This window comes from Garra rufa, chromosome 21, assembly GCF_049309525.1.
Source record: "Garra rufa chromosome 21, GarRuf1.0, whole genome shotgun sequence".
In the NCBI taxonomy this organism is placed as follows: domain Eukaryota; kingdom Metazoa; phylum Chordata; class Actinopteri; order Cypriniformes; family Cyprinidae; genus Garra; species Garra rufa.
Window position 1 is genome coordinate 15,406,789 of NC_133381.1, and position 12,849 is coordinate 15,419,637.

At 35.8% G+C, this 12,849-nt stretch overlaps 1 protein-coding gene across 1 annotated transcript in view; it reads right to left on the reverse strand.

Moving 5' to 3' along the window:
* Nucleotides 1-5,205: 5,205 nt before the first annotated feature.
* Nucleotides 5,206-12,849, reverse strand: part of fmn2a (formin 2a) — a 50,851-nt gene continuing 43,207 nt past the window's right edge. Inside the window, exons 15-18 of the mRNA XM_073827373.1 lie at nucleotides 6,960-7,011; nucleotides 6,234-6,383; nucleotides 5,985-6,066; nucleotides 5,206-5,874 (exon numbers count right to left, since the gene is read on the reverse strand). Coding sequence (XP_073683474.1) covers nucleotides 5,848-5,874; nucleotides 5,985-6,066; nucleotides 6,234-6,383; nucleotides 6,960-7,011 — 311 coding nt within the window. The 3' untranslated portion in view covers nucleotides 5,206-5,847. The remainder of the gene's footprint in view (nucleotides 5,875-5,984; nucleotides 6,067-6,233; nucleotides 6,384-6,959; nucleotides 7,012-12,849) is intronic.

A 12,849-nucleotide genomic window follows, 5' to 3' on the forward strand; every position in this document is an offset into this window, starting at 1 on the left:
GTGAACTAATCCTTTAAAGACTTCTTGTAAGCTATGAGGTTGTTAATAGATGGTATATGCTTCTGTTGAAGCCATAAGCCTGCATTAGTTTTCATTTTTGTAAATAATCGTTTAACATTTGTGACCCTGGGCCACAAAACCAGTCATAAGCAGGGGCGCCGCTCGCAATTTTGGGCCCTATGACAAAATATGAGGTTGGGCCCCCCCTACCACACAAAAGCAGATCTCTGGGGGCCCCTAAAAGGCGTGGGCCCTTAGAATTGTCCTAACTTACCCCTCCCCCCCTTAGCGGCGCCCCTGGTCATAAGTATCAATTTTTCAAAATTTTTGAGATTTATACATTTTTTGAAAGCTAAATAAGCTTTGCATTGATGTATGGTTTGTTAGGATATGACAATATTTGGTCGAGATAAAACTATTTGAAAACCTGGAATCTGAGGCTGCAAAATGATGAAGTTCTTAGCAATGCATATTACTATTCAAACATTAAGTTTTGATATATTTACAGTAGGAGATTTACAAAATATCTACATGGAACATGATCTTTACTTAATATCCTACTGATTTTTAGCATAAAATAAAAAGATTATTTTGACCCATACAATGTATTTTTGGCTATTGCTACAAATATACCCATACTACTTAAGACTGGTTTTGTGGTCCAGGGTCACATTTGAAATCTTGAAAAACTACATTTCCCATCATCACTCTGAAACCACTTAAATATTTGTATATATGTGCATATTTTACAAAAAACAAAATATATTGTTTCTATATATAGCCATTCTTTAAATCATAGTAAATAGTATAGTTTTATATTTATATATACATAGTTTTAATTAGAATTATGTCACTGGGATTGTAGTCCCTTTTCTCATTAAAAAGTTAAGAGCACAGACTTGTACCTTTGCCTTTTTCATATGTTTTTGCTTCATTTTGTAAATTTGTCACTCTGTAGCTGGTTGGTTGAAATGTAATTCAAAAATCCCTGTATGAAATACAAATGGGAGCAATACTTTCGGAACCAAGGCTGCTGAAATTTTGCGAGGGCACTGTTGCACTCTTTACTCTTGATACTTGAGAACAGTGGAAACGGTCTGACCACCATCTATCTTCACCATCTTGTCTTACCTACCCAGCCGTTGTATATATCAGCGCTAAAGAAGGACAGGAGAAGACATGAAAGGATGCTGGCTGACTGTGGACCTTATCAACAGGAAATTAGAGGGGGGTTTGCTATATTTTGACTAAGGCTGTCAGTTTGGGATAAACTATATTTTGACTTGGTGCTGCCATTAGCTTTGCTGCATCCGATGGAAATGATGCTGTTGGTTTCAGTTTATCCGATCTGGGCTGACTTTGATCAAGCCCATCGAGTTTGAGCCTTACCGTTGTTATGATGAGTCACAGTGTGCACAACATAAACCGAGATTCATAATGGTTTAAATCTTTATCTTAAAAATGTTTTCATTAATGACAATATTTAACAAAATAGCAAAAAAATGTGTAGATAAAGGAAATTATATGACAAAGCAATCATAGAAAATCTATGGATATATGTAAAATATATAATAAACATGTCTTCTGAAAATAAATCTATTATTTCACATTACAATATGACGTTTGCCTTTTTTCTACAATTCTTCCAAAAGGAAATGACATTATTTTTATTATATTCATTATTCAGCTGCTTCAGTTCATTTCCTAATTCAACACACAGCAATGATCATTGATCACGCATGAAATATAAAGCTGTCAGCTGCTTTAATTGAAAATACATTAGGTAAATCAAAGGTTATTGCACTGTGACCTACTGACAACAGCTGTACACACAAAATGAAGAATGGCATAAGTCATAATATTTGCATATGTTTCTCAACAACTGTTCATTAAACACCTCACAGTTCAGCTGGAATAGAGGAACTCACAAATCACTCAATGCTTTCTAAATTTCAGAGGCTGAAGTAGCTAAAACACCTGTATAGAGAAAACTATGGACGCAGAATTTTATCAAACAGGTTGGTTTCTTCTGATGGCTGTGGCTCTTCATATAAGAATCATCAATGCACACTCTTTCATGACTACACAGGTCACAGCATCACATAATATATCTGAAAATTGTCATTTCTTTATGTATTCAGTCCTTCCATTTTCTTAAATGTCACTGCCAGGTCAGAATAAACACATTATTCAAAGGCAGATATCTTTATTGGTTGACCTCCTGAAAAGTGGTCGACCTATCTGCTCTAGTTCATTAAATATTGCAGCTTTCACCTACATAAAATATATATTTTAGGATATTTAAATACTCAGGGTACAATAGATCTTTTGGCACTTTAATGACAAAAAATCTGAAAATAAATGGAGATTCTGTGTAGGCCAAAGCATTGAGTCTATTAAATATTCAACAAGTGCTTTTGTAAAACTGCAGCTAGCTTGTTTCATTTTATGGTTTTAAAGGAGAAGTTCACTTTCAGAACAAAAATGTACAGATAATTTACTCACCCCTTTGTCATCCAAGATATTCATGTCTTCTTTCTTCAGTCGTAAAGAAATTATGTTTTTTGAGGAGAACATTTCAGGATTTCTCCCCATATAGTGGACTTCTATGGTGGCCCCGAGTTTGAACTTCCAAAATGCAGTTTAAATGCAGCTTCAACGGGGCAATTTTGGCAATTTATGTACTTTTTAACCTCAAATGCTTGTCTTATCTAGCTCTGCGTCAACTCTGTGTATTCTGGTTCAAGACAGTTAGGGAATGTCAAAAAACTCCCATCTCATTTTCTTCTCCAACTTCAAAATCGTCCTACATCGCCGTTTTTACCTTTTTTTTTGTAAAAGGCGTTTGATCTTCTTTGCATGTTCACTTTATAAACACTGGGTCGGCACTTCTGCAGTGATGTAGGATGATTTTGAAGTTGGAGGAGAAAAAGGAGTTTTTTGACCTACCCTAACAGTCTTGAACCGAAATACACAGAGTTGACGCAGAGCTAGACAAGATGAGCATTTGAGGTTAAATAGTATATAAATTATCATTTTTTTTAGAAAATCGTTTCACTAGATAAGACCCTTCTTCCTTGGCCAGGATCGTGTAAAACCCTATGAAGCTGCCTTTAAACTGCATTTTGGAAGATCAAACTCGGGGGCACCATAGAAGTCGACTATATGGAGAGAAATCCTGAAATGTTTTCATCAAAAAACATAATTTAAAGAAAAGAAAAAAAAGAAAGACATGAACATCTTGGATGACAACGGGTTGAGTAAATTATCTGTATTTTTTTGTTCTGAATGTGAATTTCTTCTTCAAGGGCACCTATTATGTTTTTTCTTCCTTTTTCTTTCCTTTACCTTTCCTTTAGTGTGTAAAACAGCTGTTTGAGCACGTAAACGATCTGCAAAATTACAAAGCACAAAGTCCACGCCAAAGGCAATTAATCCTTCTAACAGAAACACTCGCCTGAAATGCCTCGTTTGTTGTCCCGCCATTATTTCCATGACTTAGCTTCTATGTCACCATGATATGCATTTGCATAATGGTTTGCTTTGACCCACCCTCACAGAACAATTAGTAAGGTAATTGGATTTCACTACGCCATAGTTGGAGCTGAAAACTGTAAAGGGCCGTTACATTTCTGACATGCTGTTAAGCGGTGACTGGCTGTTTGGAATGGCGGGCTTTAAAGAGATAGGAAGTGTAAGAGAGAGAGAGAGAGAGAGAGAGAGAGAGAGAGAGAGAGAGAGAGAGAGAGAGAGAGAGAGAGAGAGAGAGAATAGCAGTGTACAGAATGAGAAAAAAAAAATTTAAATCAAAATGTCTTCTATAGCAGACCCTAAAAAACTATGCATTTGAAAATGATCAAAATATGGGCACTTTAAGCTTTGATTGTCTTCAAATGAAACTACAGAAATTACAAAATTCTGACTAAGTTCATGTATTAAAATAAAGCAAACCTTTTCATGGCTATTTTTCTTATATTGATGTAAGTGTTAAAAGATTAGTTCACTCCAGAATTCGAATTTCCTGATAATTTACTCACCCCCCAAGTCATCCAAGATGTTCATGTCTTTCTTTTTTCAGTCGAAAAGAAATTAAGGTTTTTGAGGAAAACATTCCAGGATTTTTCTCAATATAGTGGACTTCAATGGGGCTCAACGGGTTGAAGGTTGAATTGCAGTTTCAGTGCAGCTTTGAAGGGCTGTACACGATCCCAGCTGGGGAATTAATCCTATCTAGTAAAACAATTGGTCATTTAAAAAAAAAAATTAAATAAATAACTATAACGTTATATACTTTTTAACCACAAATGCTCGTCTTGCACTGGCTCAGCAATGCGCCAATCACGTTGGAAAGGTCACGGTTAATTCTTCATCGGTTCAAAAAGGTAGGGTAGGATAGGGCGAAAAACTTAAATTTTCATTTTCTTCTCCAACTTCAGCATCTTTGTTTTACCTTTTTTTGTAAAAGGCATTTGACTTTCTTTGCAAGTTCGCTTTGTAAACACTGGGCCGGCACTTCTGCCTACATCACGCGTGACCTTTCCAATGTGACTACGTAATGCATAAAGACGTTTAAGCAGAGCTAGTTTCTGGTTAAAAAAAGTATATTAATTTTTATGTTTTTTTAGAACATGGCCAATCATTTCGCTTGATAAGAACCTTATTTCTCAGTTGGGATCTGCTGGGATGTAGAGCCGTTTGAAGCTGCATTGAAACTGTAATTTGGAAGTTCAAACTGGGGGGCACCATAGATGTCCATTATATGGAGAAATGAATTGAAATGTTTTCCTCAAAAAACATAATTAAAAGAAAATAAAGAAAGAAAGACATGAACATCTTGGATGACAAGAGGATGAGTAAATATCATCCCCATGTAATCCAAGATGTTCATGTTTTTCTTAGAAAGAAACCTTAAGAAATTAAGGATTTTGAGGAAAACATTCCAGGATTTTTCTCCATATAGTGGATTTCATTGAGGATCAGCGGGTTGAAGGTCCAAGTGGCAGTTTCAGTTCAGGGCTCTACATGATACCAGCCAAGGAATAAGGGTCTTATTCAGTAAAACGATTGCTCATTTTCCCAAAAAAAAAAAAAAAAAAAAAAAAAAAAAAAAATATATATATATATATATATATATATATATATATATATATATATAAATACATATATATATATATATATATGTATTTTTAACCACAAATGCTCTTTTTGTGCTAGCTGCATAAACGACTCCATGGATTTCAAATTCATGCTGGAAAGGTCACGTGCAGATAGTTCTTCATCTGTGTACTTTGGTTCAAAAAGGTAGGGTACACTCACTTATACTGTAGGTTGGAAAAACTCTAAAAAATCGTATTTTCTTCTCCAATTCAAAATCGTCCAACTTTTTTTTTGTAAAAGGTGTTTGACTTTCTTTGCACGTTCGCTTTGTAAACACTGGGTCGGTATATCTGCCTACGTCATGTGTGACCCTTTCAATGTGACTATGTAATGCTATTTCTGTAAAAATATATACATTTTTGTTGTTTTAGAAAATGATAGATTGTTTTGCTAGATGAGACCCTTATTTCTCAGCTGGGATTGTGTAGAGCCTTTTGAAGCTTGAAACTGTAATTTGGACCTTCATCCTATTGGCCACCATTGTAGTCCACTACACAGAGAAAAATCTTGGAATGTTTCCCTCAAAAACCTTAATTTCTTTTCAACTGAAGAAAGAAAGATGTAAACATCTTAGATGACATGGGGGGGGGGGGGTAAATCAGGAATTTGAATTTTGGAGTGAACCAATCCTTTAAGTAAAAAAAGACTTGAGGAAACAAGGAGTTTTGTTGGATTCACTACAGCAGAAATTTACATCTTCTGTCCCAGCTTGGCTTTCTGAGTGAGAGAAGAAAGAGAAACACATCATGGTTGCAATTATAGTTTATACTGTTAGAGTCCATTATTCATTGCTTTTAATGTGAATCAGGGGACTTTTAAATACTTACTATCCCTGATGCATGTTTCGGTTTTACATTGTAGGTAGCCTTCTCTCGTGCTTGTTTGAAAGTCTCTTCTGCAGCTTTTAACCTAAAACATATGTAAATTAAATTTAATGAATTGCAGCAACTGATTCGAGCAAAGTAATGACACTATTGTCTTAGAGCTTTTAAAGCTTTATAGAAATGAAGGTGACTTGACTGGCATTGAAGACAGTCAGGCAAACAAAACAGCAACAAAGCAATAATATTCCTCACCGCTCCTGAAGTAGGCATTTATTCTCTCTCTTCCACAGCTCCTTAAAATCTGACGAAAACTCATGCCACACTGTGAAGAATGTGTTCGGTGAAACCTCCTTCTCTCCTGCCTTAGGCTTGACCGAGAAAAACACGCTCAGCTCCAGAAAACTGGAAAGCATTCAAAGAAAAGCATGACACTATGAACAAAACATTACAAAATAAGATTAGAAAGTTTACACTGAGGAATTGTGAAATTGATCGGCTTACTTCAAGCATGTGAAATGTGAAATTTTAGCTTATAAAAATAATGCTCTTACATAAAAGACGACAAGTGTAATTTCTTTTCGCCCACAGCAATCTTTTGGTATGCTTAAGACTAGTACTTGGGAGAAACAGCAACATTGAACACAAAGACCTTTAAAATTAATTGACGTGTCATATTTGCTCTTTTTTCCACTACAAGAGCCAAGGTTTTGAAAACTGGCTCCTTTTAAAGGAGACAATATACTAACTGTCAATCAATCTCAGCAAATTGCACTATTAGTACCACAAGTGAGAGAAAAACAGAGGGAAAGAGAAAGAGGTGGATGCTAATGCACACACACACACACACACACACACACACACACACACACACACACACACACACACACACACACACACACTCAGAAGAGACATAACCAATATGACACAATAATAAGTGAACAAGAGACTTGGCACTGTTAACACAGTAAGACAACTTACATCCTCTGTGTGTCAGCGAGCTGTTTTTCCTGGAGCTCCAGCTCCGCTTTGGCTGTGGGAATAAAAATAGGACATTGTCAACGTGACACAGGCTTTTATACTTTTGAAATATGTTTCTGTATTGCTCGTCACTGAATGACATGGGTTATCATAAAAAGGTTAACAGAGATTTGCTTGAGTTTTAAACAAACAGACTCCTATTTAAGCTGATTTGTGTTAGATTGCGCATGTACATGTCTGTATATGTCTTTGCAGTTTATGATGTTCCTGACAAAATAAACCCTCGAAAATCTGATTACATATAAGCCCATTGTAATCCGTTGACAGAAAACATCAAGAAGCAAATCATCGCAAAATTATATTTCCAAATAGTCTCAGCATGAACATTTGATGAGGCATAGTTTGACTGCAGACAGAGTAGCAGGTCTCTAAAGTCATTACCGCTGTAATGTCAATGTCACTTCATTTACTCCTGCATAGAGAGTCTCCTGTGATCCACTAATAAATTGAATGACGAGCCCAGTGTTCGTACACATTTTCAAACCACTCACCACTACAATTTTGTGCAACCAGAGAATCCCCAAAACACAGATCACTTCAGTTCACACCTCATGGGCCCAACATGAGATCTACAACTCATTAAACAGACTCAAAATGTTGCTCCAAGTATTAGTGCTGCAAAAAAAGCATTAAAGGGATAGTTCACCCAAAAACGAAAATTCTGTTATTAATTACTCAACCTCATGTTGTTCCAAACCCGTAAGACCTTATCTTCGGAACACAAATTAAGATATTTTTGATGAAATCTGAAAGCTTTCTGACCCTGCATAGATAGCAATGCAACTAAAACGTTCCCAGGCCCAGAAAGGTAGTAAGAACATTGTTAAAATAGTCCATGTGACATCTGTGGTTCAACTGACTTTATTCAAGAAATCATTATTTCTGTTTTGTTTGCACACAAAAAGTACACTCGTAGCTTCATAACATTACAGTTGAACCACTCATGTCACACAGACTATTTTAATTATGTTCTCCTTACCACCTTTCTGGGCCTTGAACGTGTCAGTTGTGTTGCTGTCAATACAGGGTCAGAAAGCTCTCGGATTTCATCAAAAATATCTTAATTTGTTTTGAAGGGTTTGGAAAGACATGAGTATGAGCAATTAATGACACAATTTTCAATTTTGGGTGAACTATCCTTTTAAACTTTTTGATTGGTAGATATTGATTGCTAAGGCTGGCAACACACTAGACTATTTCCAAATCTTAAACAATTTTAAAACCATGGGATACCACATAAATGAAGACAGTTGTAACCGATTTTTAGCCTTGTAATTCTCTGAATGCGTACAATAGATAATCCGACCAGACCGCGAGACCACACCATTGATGATTGTAGGAACGATTTGGACCAGGACCAGCTTAGGACTAGCACATGACCAGCTTAAACCAGCACATGGCCAGACCCGTCTGGCATAAACCAGTTCAAACCAGCATTCATGCTTCAAAACCATGCTCTATCATACTGTAATGCATAAAAGCAAAAATGGACAAGCTTTTAACTGTTTTAGGTGTCAGTTGATGGCCTTTCATTTTTAACCAGAAATGTGCACACTGCTTTTCTGATTTTCATTGAAGTTTTCCATGTCTTTTTTCGTGTGTCACTTTAAATGTTTAAGTTTTTATTCATTGTTACAAAAGGTGAGACACATGAGGAAAAAATGGGGGACTATTCTGTCATAAAGCGCATACCATTCATTCCTGAACTTTCTACAATCCATTACTGGAAATAAAATTAGGCTCCTGGTTGATATGTCTTGATTTCAATTAAGTTTACACACGCTTTCTGTCCATCTTTGTTATCACTTAAAAGCGTCACTCATCTTAGTTCATTGCGACCTCTCAAACTTTCAGTTATAATCAATGAAGCTCTCTAAACTACACAATGAATCTCTTATTTACATCGTGTCTGCACTTAGTCATGAGATGATTCATGAGCATGCAAAACTGCATTTAATAAAAACCAATCAGGCACTTTTAGCGGTGAGTTCTGACAAACTAAAACATTCCAGATTTGCCATTGGATTGGATTTTTTGTCTTGTTTCCAGCCAAAATATCAAAATATTTTTAAATCAAGAAGGATTTTCTAGACAAGTTAAAATAATTTTCTTGTTTTCAGAAAAAAACAATTTAAAATTAAGTGAGTTTTTGCTTAGAACAAGCAAAATAATCTGCCAATGGGGTAAGTGAAAAAATATTATTTCAAACAGAAAATAAGATTATTTTTCTTACCCCATTGGCAGATTATTTTGCTTGTTTCAAGCAAAAAACACTTCATTTTGACTTTTTTTTTTACTCGTCTAGAAAAACCTTCTTGATTTAAGAATTTGTAGATATTTTGGCTGGAAACAAGACATAAAATCTAAGTAAGTAAAGCATTTTTTGCAGTGTATGTCTGTGATTGGCTATATTGCTCAACACTGCGAAACACGTCGGATAATTTGCCAGATCTTTAATTGCTTTTGCTTTCATTTGAGGGTATTTAGCACCGCCTAGTACCTCCGTACATCTGGGCCTGGGCTTGGCTAACCACACCAATTGCAGCGCTGCTGATATCGGGGATTCCATGACTAACCATGTTTCCATGTACAACGCTACTTATATTCAACAGAATGTGTTAAAGGGACCATTAAAATAAAGTTAAACCCTTTTTTGTACTAAATTGGCTTACATAATATCTATTCCATATATATATATATATATATATATCATACCTGTTACCACTTTAAATTGCTTTTAATTGCCCAGGGCAGTGAAAATAGTCCAGCATTAAAAAAAAAGGATGAGTAGACAGAGACCAAACAACACAGAGATGGTCTCTATCTCTCAAACACATACACACGCCTGTCTCACTCAGTTTTTCTTCCTCTCTTCTTTCTGTAGTTAATTTCATGCTCTGAAAAATAAACAGTAGTGGTTGAAGAGCTGGAGCCAGAGACTGTTACTCTCCTGGAGTTTCAAAATCATACAAATAACAAAAAATAAGACCAGTCCTTTTTTTCCCGATCCCGTTATGTTTGTCTGTTTCTCTAACTGGAGGCAGTGTGGAGGGTTGACGGGGGTCTTTCCGTGGTCATGTCACCCATCTGAGAGCTCAGTGAAGGAGACCCAAGAGTCTTTCAGATCAAAGGGGTAGAGATGAGGAGGGGGACGTTCAGCAAGGACCCCACCCAGCTGCCCCTGCCGCCAGAGCACATGTGGGTTTTGTTATGAGGACCAATTTGAATATAAAGAAAGAGAGACTGCAACGCGTTTAGCATTTTCTGAAGCCTGTAGTGAAACAGAGAATGAAAAATAGAAAGATGTTCCAGCTCCTACTTGAGCGCTGGAAAAAGAGGTTACGCCATAGCAATTGAAGATGATTGGAGTGCGAAAGACGAAAAGAGGCCAATGAATTGTTGACGAGAATAAAGTGTTGACAGAAACAATCTTCAGTGCCACAGACGGATCAGGCAGGTTGACTCAGACACACTTAGAGGAAATAAACAATAGAACAGAAACCATATCAAACAGAGATGGATCGAAGCAGAGATGGAGAATAGAGAAGGCAAATAAACAAGATGGAGAGCGGCTATAATAAAACACAATCGCCGGATCGTTCAGCTCGCCTTCATCAGGGAAACACAATACTGAAAGGGTTGAATTAACGATTAACACGTCGGGGTTGTACGTGGATGAAATTAGTGAGAATAATGAAATGAAGGACTCTCACTTTTCATGTCACTAGCTTTACACAAATAATGCTGGAGCGATCGGGTCTAGGTCAGGTCAGATGTATTTCCCAGAATTCTTGTTGGCTCCCAGAGGCCGTCACAGAGCCTCTGTCACATTTATTTCTCAGCACCTCATCTCTCCTCTCACACAGGGTCACTGTACATCCATCCCAGGATTATTCAGACTTTAATTGTTTCCCAAGGTGACGTCTGTAAAAGAGCATTTGCATGGCTCCTCTGTAATACCTATTTGGACGTGGGAGATGTCATTTATTTATATTGGCAATGACGCATGCTAGGGCAAACTATTTGCAATATATATTAAAAAGTACAGGCATTTTGAAAAGAGTGAATCGTTTTAGAATGATTGTGTGAATTATTTTGTTGGTAAACACATTTGCATGTAAAATAAAAATACATTTTAAATTCTGAAAAGTTACTTTTTTCTTTGATGACTTGGTGTTGTTGAGTGTGAACCACTCTTTTAGGGATGAACAATTCTGGAAAAACTTTCTCAACAAATTTGAGTGTTCACATTTGGGTTTACTTGTTACTAGAACTAACTCAAACCTCTTACAGTAACCATAAACTGTTATTTTAAGAAATTCTACTTCCACTTAAGTTTTAATAGATTACATTACAGGTTTGTAATAACTTACAAAATGAACTTTTTGATATATATATATATATATATATATATATATATATATATATATATATATTTATGGTAGGGAATTTACAAAATATCTTAATGGAACATGGTCTTTACTTAATAATGTTTGGCAAAAACGAAAAATCTAAAATTTTGTCCCACCCAATGTATGTTTAGCTATTGTTACAAATAAACCCATGCTACTTAAGACTGATTTTGTGGTCCAGGGTCAAATATATGCTGCAGCGGAGGCAGTGTCTCAAAATATTGGATTAAAAAAAAACAAAAACGTAGTACAAAAATAAAACAACGACAATATTACAAAATATAACATTAAAAAGTAAATAAATCACTTGTCTATCTAAAGAAACATTGTCCAACCACCAGCAGGTAAAGTTACAGCAGGAGTCCCCGTCTCTCTCACCTCCCCTGAGCCCACTGAGTTTTAACAGACCCACTAAAGTGTGTGGTGAGTTTGTTGGGAAGTAATTGAGAATTAATGGGGGAAAGTCACATGAGAGGAGGCAATGCCTGAATATAAACAATGCCACTGAACTGAACGAAACTCACAAATTTGGCTGATTAATGCTGCTGAAAATGGTCAATTATTGGCATGTTTAGGGCTGTTCTAATTGGTTGGACCAAGAAAAACATTTAGAGTACTATAGACTGCCAAAAGTTGCACTGTAAAAAAAATGTAATACAAAAATTATAAAACAAATCAAGGAGAATGCAAAAAAAAAACTGTCTGAGGAACAAAAGACGTTTGTGGTTGACCAAATTGAACCAGAATTTCCAGGGCAAGAATTTTGACAACCCTCATGTTTGTTCTTATTACTTCAGGTCAGGTAGGTGAAATATTAGGCTAGTATCTTAATTAATACTGCTTGTATGTATGTAACTTTAGTTGGTCAAACTATTGCACCCTTTCCTGCTTACTAACTTAACTACTTAACTACAAACCCTCTATTGTTTACATTGTTACTGCCTTGAGTTATTATTTTAATAAATGTAAAATGCTTAAAAACACTAACTTGATGAGATTCATACATGGCTTTAATAAATAGAATACTGGTTACATTGTTAATATAAATATATATATATTTTCTTTTGTCTTTTCTGATAGTTTAAAGAATATTTATTTAACCAAGAAAATGTGTCTGGGACATGAATTTACATTTAAATAAAAAATGTAAGTTCTCATTTCAGAACACCACAGCACACCACTGATATGCCGGTTACCGGTTTCATTTACTGCACAAATTTGCAGCTTCCAGCATCTCAGAGCATGATCAATTCACAGTAAAAACCACTGTGAGATGCCAAAAAACTGTATCATGAACCACCTTTGGAATGCACTCCCAAAAACGATGTTTTTTTTTTTAAATAAATGCTGCTCTGGAATTCCCTTCAATAATACATTTCTTAGGACTAATATTAATATTTTAAATCCATGAAATGCAA